Here is a 19,259-nt window from a genome sequence, read left to right as displayed (position 1 = left end):
ATATATGATGTATTGGATTAGGAGGATACTCATTTTTTCACTTTCATAAAGTGAAAAAAGAAAAAATTGCTGATGCAGGTATATTTAATATAACTTTTCCAGACCTGAATGAATAACCAATAAGTTAAAATACGGTAGAACCTGGTTTGCTCAGCCTCCTTTAGATAGGATCAGTGTGGATCAAATTTAGAAAAACAATTACTAGGTCATAGTTTACTTCATTTTTACATGGGGATGGAATGATACTCAAGTTTGAAAACATTACTTCATTGTGCTTTTCTTTTTTTTTTTAAGCTTAGGCACATTAAGTGGCTCTCATAATGAAGTGAAACTAGTCAGACTTTCAAAATTATTGCTCGCAAGCAAAATTCTTATGTCACTTTAGTGTTTTCATTATTTTCAGGATTACTAATTCAAAAAATGCCTTAACCTCTTCACCGTCATGTTTATTTTGGCTCATTTCTCGACCCTGTAATCCCTGTGGGTGGGGGCAATAGACTAACATCCACGATATCCCCTACCTGTGGTAAGAGGCAACTAAACGTGAGACCAAAGGCTCTCAACTTCAGAGGGTGGGCTGGCAACTACAGTTCCACTAGGTGAGTCTGGCATTACTTCCACTTCCTTGTACCAGTGTCTTCAGTCAACTATTGTTCTTTACATTCTTTAGAAAGTCTTCCATTTTCACACCCTCATGGACCTTCCCTTTCTTTTGCCAATGACTTCAGATTTCAAAGTGTTGGGCCTTCATTTTATCCTTCTGATTAGTGTTAATCGAGGATGGTTGTCCAGTTGTACTTCCTCTTAAAACAATAATCGCCACCATATTGACCAAATAGTACACGACTATCTAAATCTCAACTAGTAATGACAACAACCTGCGAGTAAGTGAACAAGCAAAGTGAAGTAAACCAATGAATCCACCTAATTGGTACAATATATTTTTTGCCTTAGGCATCGGTACAGACCATGAGTTTATAAGGCCGTGCAGTTAGGAGCACGCAGCTGTAAGCTTGCATCCGGGAGATAGTGGATTCGAATCCCACTATCGGCAGCCCTGAAGATGGTTTTCTCTGGTTTCCCATTTTCACACCAGGCAAATTTTACAGCATGAGATTACGTGTGATTAGTACCATCACACGAGGAACACCATGAGTCGACTTTTCTTGCGAATAATGCCACTGTGTGAGGAATACCATGGGTCTGTGGGTGGATCACTATGGGTTTACAGATCTCGTGGATAGTATCCGCCACTATGACGGAGGATCCCCTCTGTCCAGGTTTGGCTGGAATAACCGAAGAAGAAAGAGGCTATCCTCACTGGGGTGTTTCTGCATCTGGTTGTGGACATCATGGGTCTGCATTTCGAGGAACACCACAGGTCTGGGCATTTCCTATGAGTAGTACCACTATGTGAGCGACGCCGTGGGTCTGCATTGCCTGTGACTAGTACCCATTGTGTAACACAACGGGATAGTATGGGTCCCTGTGATTAGTACCACAATGTGAGGAACACCGTGAGTCTATATTACTTCTGATTAGTATTGCTACATGAGAAATACCATGGTTCTTACTTTCCTAGCGAGAAGTACCATTATGTAGGACCTTTGACCAGAATTTTGGGCTGCTTTAGACAACAAACATCACTGATTCAGGATTGTGCTTTGGAAGCAGCCACTTGGTCAGCACTACTATTATTTTAAGTTAGTTTCTGGGAAGGTGGGGCATTGTGGGTTGGATCCACTGATGGTTTTAAGTTCATAATCATTGTTCATCATCGTCTTTTCGAATTCTAGTCAGTGGATTTATTTTGGAATTATTTTTAACTTTTAATATTGTGAGTTGGATCTGCTGATTACTTTAATTACTTCATAACGTTTTGAATTCTGGTCAGTGGATGAATTTTTGAATTTTAAATTGCCATTACATTTCGTACCATTATAGCCAATGACCTACACTTTATTCCCCTTTAAACCACAAGCACCGTCATCAATATCTAAACCTAAATTATCTTTATCTTGAGAATCCAGCCATGTAAAATAATCTAAAACTGCTTTCACTCAGAATTGCGGAGCATAATAGCTGCTAAGATATTAGCCAGTTCTCAGAAATTAATCTGTAGAGTTGACCGATTATGTGTTAATTTAAATTTTGTAGCAAGGTGTGTTTTTTCTTCGTTTTTCCTTCTTTCCTTTTATTGGAACTGGGTTCTTTATAGTGTGCCAGGCATCATACTGAGCACAAGTTGAATAATGAATGTACATGCAACAACAAGCCTCGGAGCTTGAGTGCCGCTGCACTAATAGTTTCTAATTTGGCTAATAGACATGGCACTGAAGAAATTGTCTCGAGAAAATCTCAGTATGCTTGATAACTGTGATATTGGTCTCGAGTTAACTTTTCCCGTCACTACCAGAGACTTTCTTTTGAGTAAATCCAAGCACATGCCCTGGAGACTCAGGTTTGATTTCCCGTCCCTATTCTGAACTAGGCCGGCCCCGTGGTGTAGGGGTAGCGTGCCTGCCTCTTACCCGGAGACCCCGGCTTGATTTCCGGCCAGGTCAGCGATTTTTACCTGGACTGAGGGCTGGTTCGAGGTCCACTCAGCCTACATGATCAGAATTGAGGAGCTATCTGATGGTGAGATAGCGGCCCCGGTTTAGAAAGCCAAGAATAACAGCCGAGAGGATTCGTCGTGCTGACCACACGACAGCTCGTAATCTGCAGGCCTTCGGGCTGAGCAGCGGTCGCTTGGTAGGCCAAGGGCTGTAGTGCCATGGGGTTTGATTTTTATTCTGAACTAACGTTCAGATTGTTTTATATATTTTTAAAAATATAATTTGCTTTACGTTGCACTGATAGAAATAGGTCTTATTGCAACGATGGAATAGGAAAGGGCTATGAGTGGGAAGAAAGCGGCCATGGCCTTAATTAAGTTACAGCCTTAGAATTTGTGCATCTGCTGAACTACAGGACCTTCGAACTTGGGGATCGGGCCGATGGTTTGACTCACTGAGTACATAGTGTTGCCGTAGCGCTCGGAGTAAAGTCGTAGTGATGCTCAATTTAGGTAAATGTGGAAATCTAGAGTGTGTACATGGGAAACCACGGAAAACCATCAGGGCTGCTGACAGTGGAGTTCGAACTCACTATCTCCCAGGTGCAAGTTCACGGTTGTACGTTCCTAACCGCATGGGCAACTCACCCGGTTGTCATTTATTATTAAATCATTTATTAATAAATAAATGACCTCTACTCAACAGTACACCTAAGTGGAGCATGATCACAAACACCAATACGGGACTGGATGTACTTCGTACATTATTAAATCAGAAGTCCATTGCCATGTTCCCTTACTATGAGGAAAAGGACAGATAATATAGCACATGGAAACTGTACATTTTGTAGTTTTATTGTTGAAATGGTTACAGTAGTAAACATGCCTGTCATCACAACAGAATGAGCAGTAGGTTTTTAGTTGCTCATCTTCTTCTTGAGCTGCGAGAGATGGGTCAGGCAGGCATCCCTCCAGGCGCGACGTTCAGCCAACTTCTCGATGGGCGTCATCTTGCACAGCTCTTTGTGCATCTGCTGAACTACAGGACCTTCGAACTTGGGGATCGGGCCGATGGTTTGACTCACTGAGTACATAGTGTTGGCGTAGCGCTCGCAATAGTTCTCCATACCTGTTTTGGAAAAATTTATATTGTTAATACAATAAGAAAACACATTGCTCAAGGCAAACAGACTACTAGGGAATTAAATTCAGTTTCATGGAGTACAAAAATAAAATTAGAAACTAAAAATAAAAATATGTTGATGCATCATTCCATAGACTGGTTTGATGTAGTTCTCCATGCCACCCTATCCTGAGCTAACCTTTTCATTTCTACATAAATGCTGCATCCTACATCTGCTCTAATCTGCTTGTCATATTCATACCTTGGTCTACCCCTACCGTTCTTAACCCCTATACTTCCCTCAAACACCAACTGAACAAATCCTGGGTGTCTTAGGATGTGTCCTATCATTCTATCTCTTCTTATCATCAAATTTAGCCAAAATTATCTCCTCTCGCCAATTCGATTTAGTATCTCTTCATTCGTGATTCGATCTATCCATCTCGCCTTCAGCATTCTTCTGCAACACCACATTTCGAAAGCTTCTATTCTCTTTCTTTCTGAGCTAGTTGTTGTTCATGTTTCACTTCCATACAATGCCACTCTCCAGATAAAATTATTCAAAAACATCTAATTCCTATATCAATGTTTGAAGTGAGCAAATTTCTTAAGAATGGCCATCCTTGCTTGTGCTAGCCTGCATTGTATATCCTCCTTACTTCTGCCATCATTAGTTATTTTACTACCCAAGTAATAATATTAATCTACTTCCTTTAAGACTTCATTTCCTACTCGAATTTTACCTGCATCACCTGACTTTGTACAACTGCACTCCATTATTTTTCCTTTGGACTTATTTATTTTCATCTTGTACTCCTTACCCAAGACTCCATCCATAGACTACCATTCAGCATTTTTTCCACACCTCCAGTCTCATATAAAATAACGATATCATCAGCAAATCTCAGGGTTTTGATTTCCTTTACTGCCTGTTCTATATAAACAATGAAAAGCAGGGGGGGGGGGGGCACAAACTGCAGCCTTGCCTCACTCCTTTCTGGATTGCTGCTTCATTTTCAAAGCCCTCAATTCTTATCCCTGCAGACTGATTTTTATACAGATTGTAGATAATTCTTTGTTCATGGTATCTCATTCCGATCACCTTCAGAATCTCAGATAGCTTGGTCCAATCAACATTATCGAATGTCCTTTCAAGAACTACGAATGCCATGTATCTGGGATTGTCCTCCTTAATTCAATTCTCTTGAATCAAATATAAAGTCGGGATTGCTTCAGAGAAAAATATTGTAAGACTATATTAGAAAGTATTGTCTCCTCCATTTCAGAAGTATGGGAAATTAGAAAAACACCCTTAGGAGATCACTTGTTTCCTATGTTGTGAAAATAAGGAGATTTGCTCAATAAACAGGTCAAATACCCCAAGTTTAATGCACTACAACCAGACTAATGAAGCCATACTCAGTTATCTGTTCACAGATCTCTAACTACAAAAGGCATAACTGGGTAAGATAGTAATCTTGAACCAAATCAGATAAGTCATTAGGCATTCATTAGAGAAACATTCTTGTCAATTTGCAACCCACTATCAGTATCTTTATGGGAGGTATGAGTGTGCTGATAAGGCCTAAGTGCATCTCTGCAAATTTCACAAAATCTCATGGACGTGTGGGCTTTAATACAAACATCACCGAGCTCGATAGCTTAAGTGCGACTGCTGTCCAGTATTTGGGAGATAGTTGGCTCGAACCCCACTGTCGGCAGCTCTGAAGATGGTTTTCCGCGATTTCCCATTTTCACACCAGGCAAATGCTGGGGTTGTACCTTAAGGCCATGGCCGCTTCCATCCCACGCCTAACTCTTTCCTGTTCCATCATCGACATAAGATCTATCTGTGTCAGTGTGACGTAAAGCAACTTGTTAAAAAAAACGTACAGTGTTTGCAAAGTTTGAAATTAAATACAGTATAGCCATTTTCACACATTTTAATTGTTTGTAACAATGTTTTTGGTAAGCACAAAGAAATATTTGCATTACTAACATCCTCCATATCTGGTAGATATGTCATAAATCCTAATACCAAAAAATATATTGGATCAATCTTCTTGGGTGGGTGGAGTATGTGTCCTAGTGAAAATAATTAAAATAGTCCCTGCAGTGTGGTTTGCTTACCTGTTTCCCATTTATTCCTAGAGGATTTTTAGTAGACACATGCCCAGATTTCAACAAATACAGTGATGAGGATTGAAAGCATTACCCCCCTTCTCTTTTGTTGTGCCTATGGATGTATTGTTCAGCGATATGTATTTTATATGTTCTGGTCAGCTGTACAAAAACACAATTGTGTAGTTTGACATCTACGTGCAAAGTACAGGCTTTGTTACTGCTTAGAAATAGTACACGATTTATACAACACACAGGACACGCTGCTGTAGGTTAGGAAACCCATGCTGCTGGGATGGTTTTTAATTGATTTCATTATGACACACCTGCCAGAGATGGTTCTGATTCCACATTATAGATTTTTGTACTGATGTTCTGCATGTCCTTGATATTTTTTGAATTTTTCTACCTCAGGTTTTGCAAATATACACTTAAACCCTGCACGGACATTCAACATGAAAGCTCATCTTATGGTACTGATAATGGTTTGAAAATTGGTGCAAATATTTCTCTAATATAGGACTAATGACTGGTATATGACTTGCCTAATTTTACTACAACATTTCCTTATCAGTAAAGTAAGGAAGACCACACGGTCACGGTTTTGTAAATTCACTTACCCTCAGCATTCAGGTGAGCTGTTTCGAGTGGTCCAAGGAAGGCATATCGCATGCCCAGTCCCTCGGACATGACATTGTCGAGATCTTGTACATTGAGTACTCCATCAGCAACCAGCCTGTAGGCCTCGTTTAAGATACAGTACCTGCAAACGGATATCATTACAATGCATAAAAATGCTAGGTTACACGGCAGAACAAGCGGTACTAAAATTACATACTTCAAGATACGTCATTGTAACATGCAAGGAGACGACGCCAACATGTATCTAGTATGTGTTCAAAATGTACACCCCCACATCTCCGCACATTGTTCATAATGTTCCTGTAGAACATGTTCATGAATGCAAATTGCCGCAAGGTCACAAAAAATGACTGTATCTTCTCTAGTAATTCGGGGCATGCTACAAGAACCCTTTTTCTGGTCATATGACCCGCCTATGTCTAAAGTATCCCAATGCGATAATAAACGGTAGGTGTGTGTGGTTTAAAAAAAAAATACAATTCACTGTATGTTGCACCAACTCAGCCCACAAATTTATTGTATTTTTTGTTTATTTAATTTCTTTAGATATTGTATTTTATACTTAGGAATTATAACATTAAACTGTAATATATTTTACACTCATTTCAAGCCATTTTTTAGATTTATATACTTTTAATTCTATAATTAGTGAAACCATGTCATTTCCAATTTTACGCGTTGTGTAAAAAGGAAGATCTGTAGGAGATTTTTGGTTTGCCAGAACTGAATAAATCTTTCATATTTTGAACAGTGGTTTTGAAAACTGGTTTAACCTGGGTAAAAAATATAGAGTAATTATAATCAACTAAGGTTCTGATTTTAAGGAGTTTCTCCCCGTTGTTATAGTTTAAATTCAAAACTCAGTACATATTATAAGTTAATGGAATGTGCATTGTATAATAACATTTTTATATTTAAAAGAAACAAGTACCTCTTCTCTTTAAAAACTAAACCACAACGAACTTTATTATCAATAAGAGCAATGATGTGTTCACTGTTTTAATTCTGTATGAAAGAACACTTTAACTTCATTATCACCTTATTGTTCTTGTTATTTTTTATGTGCCAATATTTGTACTTAATATACGTTTTTTAAGCTGAAGATGTTCCAAAATTGAATGAAACCTGTGCTTGTAATGTTTATCTAGAAATTAAGTTGACAAATGTTTGCATACACATAAAATCTAGCTATGAAAATAAAATAAGTATTGGACGGTCAGAAAAACCTTTGACATTAGTCATTAAAGCCAATGAGATTTTATAAGTTGTGAACGTACTGTAGCGGCATGTTTAAACATGTTAGTGGTATGACAACAGAACTGTTTTGCAGAATACAGCAATGTTGTTTTCTGCTGGAGAATATGACCTGCTCATTTCATCCTTGTGATGCCTCTTGATATGATCCCACAAATTTGATATGCCACCACCTGTTGCATACAGGAGGTTGCAAAATTTGCCTGTTGCTCATTTTTTATCATCAGTAATTTCAGACAGTTTTTGTGGCATTTGTGGTACAAATTTCTGTAAACATTTCTTTAAATCTAAAACAATGGGATTAAATATCAAACTAACACTGCAAATATTATCCACTACACTACATTATCTACAAAACACAACAAGTGGAGGAAATATAGGCACAAATTTGATAAGCACAGATTAAATACATGTATAGTACTCTTAAACATGTGTCGTGTACTACACTGGGCTCTGGTCCTCCACGAGTACTTGCAGTTGTAAGTGGAGGGGATCAGTGGTGCACTCGACCGCTACAACCAGATTACTCATCGGTATTATTCGTTCCGCTCCCATCTCTAGTCACAAGACACGTTTGTGTTGTCTGCTGTTTGTGTGGTGTGGAAGTGTGTTTACATTGTACAGTACAATGGCCTATAAGACTGGCATTCTACTGATGACTTGCTGAAAAAGTAATTTGTAATTAAAATATTTCTCAGTTAACTGTAATTCAGCCCAATTAGTTAGTTTTTCTTTGTTTGTACTTTTTTCCATCACTGATTCTTACACTACATGATGTGAATGAGCGGACATGGCTTTCCGAACCTTCGCCGAAACTTGTAGATATATCAGTGACTGCCCGTTTGTTCTTTATGTTAGGTCCTTTGCTCTGAAGTAGTTATATGGATGATACTAACTGTATCCTGTTGAGTGCAAAGCCTGGTATCTCCTTGTTGAGGCAAACAGGAACCTGTCCAATCTCCAGCAAGAGCTCTCGTGTGCGAGGCACCACGGTGGGTCCTGTCCATGGAGCTGGAACCACCTCCACCATGGGGACATAGTAAGGAGGGTTCACCTGAAGACAATAAATACTCATTATAAACTGTAGGATCAGACATAGCAACAAGAAAGTCATATGACAGGGCTGTATGAGACTGAGTTCAGAGAACCCCTAGCGTAGTTTTAACAAGCTCAAATACCACCACAAAAACAGTGGTGCGAACACTTTACTCTCTTTCAAATGTAAAGATATCCAGAACAAAATGTATTTAAATAATAGTAATTGCCAGGCTGAGGGGCTTATGTGGTAAAGCACTGACCCCCTAAGCCCAAGATGACAGGTTTGATCTCAGCTAAGTCCAGTTGTAGAAAGTGCACAAATATGTCAGCCTGGAGTCTGCAGATCTAAAAGCATATAAAAGAACTTGTGCAGGAGAAAATTCTGGCAACTCGGCGTCTCCCAAACCAATGCATTCTCTTAAGCATGTCAAACTGAGGCACATAATGATCACTTTTGTTTTATAGTTATTTAAGGTAGCAGGTGGGAACCCTCTTCGTAGGCAGCCCTCCCAGGGAGTAGTGCTCTACCTATGTGAGTCCCAGAGCACACTGACCTGGTATGTAGCATCTGGTACGCAGTGGCGTGTCCTGGAATTTCCACTGAGGCATGCAACTAGTAACCATGCAGTTAATGTATTAAGTAAATTTCAATTCTACTCTCCCTAATTACATGTAGGTGAATTCGAGCCGAACAGCTTTACTGTAAGTTTCTGGATTGAACGTGCGTACACAATTTTTGTTTTCTGTTTTTAAATTTACGAGAGAAGGTAGAGGTCTCCCGGCTTTAACTATTTGAATCTTTTCATCAAAGTGGCTTTTCAAACTGATTTACAATTATATCCATTTTAGACTCGTCAATCGTTAATACCACATGTGCGCAAAATATAATAAAACACTGAAAACGATGAATAGCACAGGAACAGCACACACAGAATGAACTCACTAATCAGCAAAACACACAATGAATTAACTCACTAGTTAGCCACAACTCAAGCATTGGAGGTAAGTCCCCCAGTGGCACTGGTCAGTTTCGTCACGTTGAGTTCTCGCTGGTGGGTAATCTGTGGGTCCCGTTCACTGTAAACTTATACATGCCGACTTTCTCCACGTTGCTAACAGATGGCAGAGGGTAGCACAGGTATGGGGTGACAAATTCTGACAAGTTTCAATTGCAGCGACATCGTTCGGAGGGTTTCAGAACTACGTCTGCCACCGAATGCAATTTTAAGATTGAATGCCTTACATCCTTAACTCCTCCATTTGCTGTCTCTTTCTTTCTCGAGTGGAATAGACGGCGAGACTACACCAGCACCATACGTAGTCAAGCAACGGAACTAGTACAGTTGCGCGGACCTTTTGAACTTCTGAGAGATGAAATCATTAATATTTGACTTGAAACAACCTAAAATCGTACATCAGACAGTTCTTTGTGTTATCATAACGCATGCAATGAATGCCTTGCATTCAAGGAGAAAACGCCCCTGCTGGTACGAGTCCCAGCTCAGGGTTATGAGTGAAGACCTCGATGGAATCTACAGTGGAGAAGATGGACTTTGGAACGGTGGAGATTGCGGAAGAAGCAGCCCAGTACTCAGGGAATAGTATGAGTACACTATTCATCAGCAGCGTCTGTTACATGTAAGGGGCTGCTGAATAATTGCTAGCAGTAGCTCTAAAATGCCTTTGGGAGGGGTAACCACATTGTAACAATGGGCTAAAGATGAGCGATGGTATACAATCAACACCCCGACCTGGCAGGAGTTGGACAAGGGGAAATGAAAATAATTATGAATATTACTATTAATAGCTGCCTCTGTGGATCAGTGGTAGAGTGTCGGCCTCCGGATCCCAAGATAGCGGGTTCAAACCCGGCAGAGGCAGTGGGATTTTTGAAGGGCGGTAAAAAGTCCATTCAACACTGCATGTCGTACGATGTCGGCATGTAAAAGATCTCTGGTGACACATTTGGTGTTTACCTGACAAAAATTCATTAATTCTCAGCCATAGACGCCCAAGAGCGTTTCAGTTTACTCGGTCTGCCATCAAGTGGGCCTAGAGTAAAACGGAACGTCGTAATTAACGAGCAGACAGCCAGTTGGCGTCAAATCGAAATGCCTGCCCATGGCAGCTGAGACCATACGATTATTATTATTACTATTAATAAAGCAAACCACATTGCTTTTAGCATGGAAAAATTGAAAGCAGACCACTTATGTTTCATAAGTGTAGTTATACCTACATTGTTGACCTCCACACTTTGTCGTGGCAAGAGCTCTGAGCACAGCCTTGTGGCAAACTGAGAGTGAAAGCTGCCCACAACGCTACTCTAGAGAATGTGTGTGTGTGGGTATTAAGATCAGAGGCAAATTCAACTTTTCTTATGATGCAGTAGTACTAATAAGCAGTCTCCCAGACCTCATTTTCAGACTGTTCATGAACAATGACAAGACCAAACTGGCTGTGTTTTTCAACAGGCTGTCTTGAAAATCAACAACAAGATCTTCTCTCAAATATCCAGGAACTCTTGTGAGTGAGTGATGTATGAACTGTACAAAGCAGAAAAGAATATCAGTCTTCAGCTCTGCATTTGGATCCTACACTGTTCTATTTTGCCTACCATAACAATTTTGATAGCTGGATGCTTAGTCCATCGCTGGGTATCAGAATGAAAAATTTCAAGGTCCAGTTGGACAGAAGAATGATTCGAATAGGGAAACTAACCAGGAAGTCCTTAAGTAAAAGTAGAGAGCTTTAGAGAACCAGGTCTAGTACATTGGACACATCATGAGAAGCGAAGCAACTCATCACTGAGGGAAGAACTGAAGGATGAGGATTTTTGAGAAGGCACAAGAATACCTGGCTTAAAGACTTAGACCACTGAAATCTTCAGAGCCACTGTTTTACGTCAACATCATTCAGAGGGAGATGGCGACCTAAGAAGGTGAGATGTTGAAACACACAAGTTTTATGTTTAGTGAGAAACTCTCAGACCAGAAATGACCAATACACAAGCATGTTTACGATGGATGGACTCCCTCTGTGAATCAATGGTGGTGTCTCCTTTCTGCACTCCATGCTGTACAATATCAGCATCTCTGGTGAGACATTTGGTGTTAATTAAAACTCAGCCCAACACAGATCTGGTCTAGTGGAGTAAAAGAGAATATTAAAATTGGCATGCAGACAGCCTACATCACTTATACAAATGCCTGCACAAGGTAGCTAAGGCCATATGATTATTATTATTCTAATGGACGTACTCCCGCAGAACATTGAGATACAGCTCGTTTAAATTAGATTGTAAACGTTATATATAGTGGGAGCTGTATCTTTTGAGGTATAAATGATATTTCCTAGATCACAAATTAGTTTTAAGAGACTAAAGAACCTAGGTGAAGCTGCATAACTCACCGGGTGAGAGACGACAAACTGAGTCTTGTGCTGCATTCCCTCGGAGATGAGAGACGGCAGGAAGGTGCTGGTAGATGAAGAGAGAATGATCTTGTCATCTACAATCTTGTCTAGATCCTGGAACACCTTCCTTTTCAGATCCAAATTCTCGGGAACACATTCTTGTACAAACATGGCGCCCTTCACCACCTCGGCCAGCGATGTGCAGCCTGCAACAGAGTACACAGGTTTCTATAATGTCCTTTACACAAAAATACACCTGCAGGTCTAACGGTGGATGGATTATCTCGGACAGCATTTCTCAGTCTTAATTAGACTGCAGTATACCAATCTCCTTTCCATAAATTCCGAAGCCCAGCCCTAGAAGAAAAAAAACATGTTTCTTTGTGGCAAAATTAGGTATTTGTCTTGCACTTTTACTACCACAATTAAAAGTGTAATATCACCGACAATGTAGCCTATAACATGTACTTCCTCTATCTGTTATGATCCTTGACTGTCACCAGGCAGTCTATAACTGCTCCAGATTCATACATGACCTTCCCCAGTTCTGTTCTACATCTTCCTGGGGATCTCTGGTGATGGTGAATATTATTTTACGAGGAAATACAACTATAGTGCAATTGAGGTCAAGAACTACACTTCCTCACCTGGGCTAAACTTCCCTCCTCCCCCAAGCACTGACAGAGATAGGTCTTACGGCGACGATGGGATAAGAAAGTTCTAAGAGTGGTAAGGAAGCAGCCATGGCCTTAACTGAGGTACAGCCCCAGCATTTGCTTGGTGTGAAAGTGGGAAACCATGGAAAACGATCTTCAGGGCTGCCGACAGTGTGGTTCGACCCCACTATCTCCCGGATGCAAGCTCACAGCTTCGCGCCCCTAATCGCACGGCCACTCACCCCCTCCCGCAGTTATCTCCTGTCTCTGTGACATAGTGGCGTACCGATTGTTTCTGAGAGAGAAGCATGCACAACACATATGTACGGGATACTTACATCTATTATCACAATACAAGAAAATGGTTTATGGTTTCTCGTGAGCTTCGAATCGACATGAACCAAGTAAACAGTGCGAGCAGACAGTCAAAAATTCTCATTTGTTAACAGATTCTTCCACGCTCTGCTGCTGGTTTTCATCCAATAATCTTCTTAATATATAAAAAGGAGTATTTGTTTGTTTGTCTCGAATGGACTCAAAAACTACTCGACTGATTTCGCTGAAAATTTCACAATTTGTTCTTATTGCATCTGAGAGGGTTTAGCAAGTGGTTTGAATGAAATCCAATTGGTAGTTTTGTAAGTAATTTTATGTAATCAATTTAATTACAAAGCCGCACCAAGTTTTGGATCGACCTTGATGGACAGATTGTCGCTAGGCAACAGCAACTTATTCTGCATCATGATAGTCCAGTAAGAAATGCTGAATGTATGAGGAACATGCTGCCATGTTCTTTTTTTTTTTTTTTGCTTTACGTCGTACCGACACATAAAGGTCTTATGGCGACGATGGGACAGGGAAGGGCTAGGAGTGGGAAGGAAGCGGCCGTGGCCTTAATTAAGGTACAGCCCCAGCATTTGCCTGGTGTGAAAATGGGAAACCACGGAAAACCATCTTCAGGGCTGCCGACAGTGGCCATGTTTTGTGAAGTACCTTTCCACATCTTCTCCTGAACCAGTGGAGCTATTTCAAACAAACTTTGGTACATTTATGACTTATTATCTGGAGACAAACACTGTGACGGTAAGCCAGCCCTAGCACCCCTAGGGAAAACGGGGTGGCATATAAAAAAATAATCAAAATCTACACACAAAAAAAACTTCAAACAGTTAATACAAACTGCAAAGCCGGGTACTACAGCTAATCTTCTATAATTGTTGAAAACAATTTGCTTAGGCTTCCAATTTAGAAGGGAGATTGCATAATGGTACTTTGCCCTAAACCAATAATCACCTCTCTCCACTTTTATTCTCTCTGAAATACCATATAGGTGACAGGCCCACAATCTGTTCACCGGTACCTGCCATTACGAGATACAGGAACATGTGACAAGGGAGGATGTATCTACTTTGTCTGTGTATTATTCATTCAAAATAAAGTTTTAATAGGTCGACAGTTTATATTAGCTTCGTGCTTATTTCTTTATTAATTTATTTTAATTTTTAAGCCAACATAGGATTACTTAGCTTTATGGAGGTTTTTCTTCTTTTTGTCAGCCCAATACCGTTTTATCCTTTCTGAACGTAATTTTCTTTCTGCTTCTGGAATCACTTTTCCTATTCTCTGCTTGTTGATTTTTGACTGTAGTCTAGTGTGTTTATCTTTCAATATGTTGAGTGTATTTGTTTTGTATTTTAAATCTTCTAATGTAATATGCAACTCTCTCATGTCTTCTTTAAATTCTGTGATCCATCTAATTTTTCTATTATTTTTCTACTGATTCTATTTTCTGGTAACCGTATAGATGCCCTAAGAATTATGTTCATTTCTTTTACATTGTGCTAGTCACAGGTTCTATCTCTTTATAAACTGTTTCATTGGAAGCTAGTCCCCAGATGCTGTTTACTTGATAATTTTTATTTAAACAGGTTCGCACTATTCTCCTTTCTAACTTGAGTACTCTATCTATTGCAACTGTGTTTATTGTTTCAAATAATGTTTCACTTGCATATGTAATTTGTGGCTGGGTGACTGTTTTGTAGTGTTTCAATTTGGTTGCTATTGAGAGACAATTTTTATTATATTTATTCTTGGTAACATGCTGTGCTGTAACAGTGTATCTATTCTATTTTGCCATGCTGGTTTCTCATCCAGGTTATATGTGATTATTTGACCTAAATATTTCAATTTTTCTACAATGTTTAATTCTTGGTCTCCCACATATTTTTCACATATTATCTTCATGTAAACAGAAAACATTTCTTTTTTTTTTCTTTTTTTTGTTCAGTGTATATGAGACGCTACAACTTCAACAGAAATTATATTTGACATTTCATATTATTATTGTTGTTATTATTATTATTATTATAAGCCAACGGCCATAGCCGTGTTGAAACACCGGATCCTGTGAGATCTCTGAAGTTAAGCAACATTGGGCGTGGTCAAGATTTGCATGGGTTACCACGCGCTTTTGGTGGGGGTAAAGGAATGGAGGAGCGGAAAGGAACTGGCCACCCTACCGTGCGTAAACCCCGTCTCAGGTACACCTTTGCGGAGGTTCAGACCTGCCTTCAGGCAGAATACACCCTTACCTTACCTATTATTATAATTTATAATAGAATTGGAAGTGGTACATATCACGAATGAACGTACCACTTCCACTTCTGTTATTAACGTCTAAATTCAAACCTCATTCTTCGAGAAGTGTTCCTCATGATTTTCTTCCGAAGACTCAGAGCAAAGTTCTCTGTGAAACGTAAAGAATTTCACCTTATTTTCTTGACACGGAATAAGCCCATAAGCCTATATCATGTCTATCATGTTTCAGTTAGAAAATTATACTTTGTTGATGTGCAGTGCAATAGAGATCATATTAGGCACAAATTTTGCAGAATATTTAACTTTTTTTTCACATATTTATTAGATAACAGTGTATAATGAAAATAAGAAGCTGGTGTGGTAACAATCAGTCAACTTATTTTCAAACAAAATTGCTCTGCAGGAAGCTAATAATAAATTAGGCTTATCAGTTGTGCAGTGTGATATTTTTTGAACTTATGTGAAGAGTTTTTGATTTAATTTTGTTCTTTTTATTTTTTCTAATTGAATTATTATTATTATTATTATTATTATTATTATTATTATTATTATTATTATTATTATTATTATTATTATTATTATTATATCGAGACTTTGGTATTAGTTACAGAGTACAGTTCTGTAGTTACTGAAAATTAAACCAATGAAAGTTAAGTTCGAACATCTAAGTGGTCCATGGTTGATAATTCAAGAGCTCAGCCATTAAACCACGGTGACAGTCAATTAAAACCGATTAAACATTATTTTATGAGGGGGGGATCAAATATAAACAGGATTTAAAAAAAAATTAATTTATTGGAAAACACAAGGCAATTTCAATTTATTTTTCCACACAGTTTCCTGCTTTGGAAATGCATCTGTCCCAGCATATGGGCAGCTTTTTGATGCCCTTATCGTGAAAAGAACAAGGTCGTGTCACCAGCCAGCTGCTCACAAAGTTTTCCACACTCTTGTCATCTTCAAATCGTTGCCCTCCTACGGTTTCTGTAAGCGGTCTGAACAAATGGAAATCGCACGGCGTCCAGGCTGTAAGGAGGATGGTCAAGTGTAGTCCAGTGCATTTCCTGTAGCTTGGAGACAGTTAGAGCTGCAGTATGGGGCCGTGCATTGTCGTGGACGAGGATGACCTGTCGAATCGATTGGTGTCGTCTTTTGCAGTGATATGCAACCCTCGCCTTGTTCAACAGCTTGCGGTAGTAAGTAGCATTGATTGTGTGTCACGCATGCAAAAAAATCAACCAGCAAAATGTTTCGCTGATCAAAAAAAAAACTGGTTGCAAGAACCTTGGCTTTCAATGGTGCTGCCTCCCCTTTCCTCCGCCACTCCTTACACACGCGTCCTTGACAATGTATGATCAATGAACTGTGCAGTCAATCTCTGGCAAATTTCTGCCACTGTAACTCCTTACATTGTATTGTATTGTATTGTATTGTATTGAATAGGTGGTTTTATAAATAGTATTATAATATTTGTCATGAACTATAACTCCTTTGCGAGCAAGAAATTTTATAATTATGCGTTGCGCAGTGGAGGGGTGCACCTGTTGCTCCGACTTTGTGAGCGTTACTGACAAAATGGCGCCAAATATATCTAACAGCACGCACTACCCACTCCTAACGGTCCCGCCTAAGCATAGCAGAAGCGCGGGGTCAGTCCTACAAACTCTTGATGTTCAGGAACAAAAATCCTGTTTATATTTGATCGACCTTCAAATTTTTAATAATCTTAAGATAATGAATAACACCTTTTTTTTATATTACTTGACATTACTTATTCGTAGATTTTTATACTTTATTTCGTAAGGGCTGGAATTTCTGTATATGCCCCTCAGTGGAATCATACAGCTGATAACCCGAGGGTAGCAGGCAAGGGATACCTTCGAAGTATTCTATCTCAAACTGTAGGGAACTTCCCCAATGGGCTGTTGAGTGAACAAAAGCAAGGAAGTTGGGAGGAGGCTTCCCCAAATAACACAGTTTTCACTAGCAGTCTGCGGTGCAGTGTTATAGTGTGAATATGTTTAATAAATTGTGTCGATGACAGGTCTTGCAGTGGTACAAGTGCTTCATAACAGGTTTGTCTGGTTTGCTAGGTGCCTGAAGGTCACACAGTGCTGATAAACCTCCACTCAACATTGATTATGTAATGAACAGTTGCTGGGTTAGTGACACTGACTGTGTAAACAAGATAGTTTACTGCTGCAGATAACAAACATCACCTGACTCCTCCAATCCCTGCTGATAACACATGAGAGGTACTTTATCAACCGACAGATTTGTTTTCAAGAGAACAAGTTGCCACGCAAATGAAGTCCTCTCCTTCATAAAATACATAACGTGTTGTTTTTTAAAAACATCAGTAAACATACAAAGTCCAAAATAATAATTTATACAATGAAACCTATTACGCTGGTTTGCATTTCAGAACTTTTCTGAGGTCAAGAGTTTTATAACAGACTAGCTGTAGTTATCTGACTCCCAAGCTACTCTTCACCAATATTCAGGCAGGCTGTTTAACCCGAGACGCAGCAGTAATACCAAGTATCGAAGATGAGTAGCAGCAGAAGAGACAAATTACATCACAACAACAGTCAATGTAATGTTATTGATGATTATTTTTATGAGCTTTCGATATTGTAGGCCTTCACATTTAGTGATATCTAATGTAAAGGGAGTCCTTCCTTCTTTCGTGATTCCCTCTTGTCTTATTCTTCAATTTTCCTTGTCAATATGGAATACCATGGACTGCAAAAATCACCAATAAGGCTGTTTTAGAGCACATCAAGGCCTGAATGTCATTGGTTGGTATGTTTATGAAGCTGAGACTAGCATGCTGTGGCCACATTATGCTATCTAATGCATTGGAAAAAAGCAATCGTGCAAGGAATAAGAAGACCAGGTCGCCAGAGGACTCATTTGTTAGATACCGTTAAAACAGACACAACCCTCACCCTGGAACAACTAAAGGAGGCAGTGTGAAACATGACAACTTGGAAAGGGCTAATTCATAGAACCGCCGATGATCGGATTCGAATGAACAGATGACATCAGCATTAACACCGTAGGGTTTCAGGCCCCAGCTCGTAGCAGCTTCTGGCGACTGTGTAGTAGCAATCATATCACCTGCTACAGGATACACAATGGATAGCCTTGGAACTTCACCAGTTGTTACCTAACAGAAGACTTTGAAACTACTTGAAGGAAATTGCGACTGATCCTGCAGAGACACTCTTGAGAGAAATTGAGCCGACAGATTGCAGTTCAGGGGTAACCATATTACAAGAGGAACTCCTAACAGGATTGTACTGTATTAGGTGGTTAGCCTGACAGTCTTTTCAGTGTCATATTTGGTTACATTGCAACAATATTTTAAAAATATTTATTACAGCTTTTGCTGAACAAGCCACTAAAAAGATGAAACTGATAAAATCAGGAAAATGAAAGAGAGAAAAAGATGTTGTGGAGTTGTCATGCTCTATGCTCACCAGAGATCCTCGAGTGCTGTTCAGCGGCCGTCAAGCTCCCACGCAGGAGATTCTTCTCCTCCAGAGTTTTGAGTTGTTTCTCGATGTCGCTGAGGGCTGACGTCACTTGTTTCTGCTCGATGTCAAACAGGCAGACCTTGTAGCCAACTCCAGCGAACAGCATGGCCCAACTGCGGCCGATGAGCCCACTGAAAGGAGTAGATGACATTGCATGGTTATTGCTTCCTCTGCAAAGGACATCCCCATCTCGTTCCGCTACTGTACGTGGTTTATATTACTTGGTGTTCTGATGACCTTCAGGCAAAAATAACAAAGTGCGTTGATGGATTCAACAGCTGAACTATCTCACAAATGGAATGCTAATAATAAAA

At 39.6% G+C, this 19,259-nt stretch overlaps 1 protein-coding gene across 1 annotated transcript in view; it reads right to left on the bottom strand.

Moving 5' to 3' along the window:
* Positions 1-3,391: 3,391 nt before the first annotated feature.
* Had1 (beta Hydroxy acid dehydrogenase 1) overlaps positions 3,392-19,259 on the bottom strand; it is a 36,390-nt gene continuing 20,522 nt past the window's right edge. The window contains exons 2-6 of the mRNA XM_067154463.2: positions 18,889-19,076; positions 12,147-12,355; positions 8,594-8,751; positions 6,422-6,564; positions 3,392-3,686 (exon numbers count right to left, since the gene is read on the bottom strand). Coding sequence (XP_067010564.2) covers positions 3,475-3,686; positions 6,422-6,564; positions 8,594-8,751; positions 12,147-12,355; positions 18,889-19,076 — 910 coding nt within the window. The 3' untranslated portion in view covers positions 3,392-3,474. The remainder of the gene's footprint in view (positions 3,687-6,421; positions 6,565-8,593; positions 8,752-12,146; positions 12,356-18,888; positions 19,077-19,259) is intronic.

This window comes from Anabrus simplex, chromosome 10, assembly GCF_040414725.1.
Source record: "Anabrus simplex isolate iqAnaSimp1 chromosome 10, ASM4041472v1, whole genome shotgun sequence".
Taxonomy (NCBI): Eukaryota; Metazoa; Arthropoda; class Insecta; order Orthoptera; family Tettigoniidae; genus Anabrus; species Anabrus simplex.
Note: the sequence above shows the minus strand (reverse complement) of the source record. Positions and strands in the feature narration are given on the sequence as shown.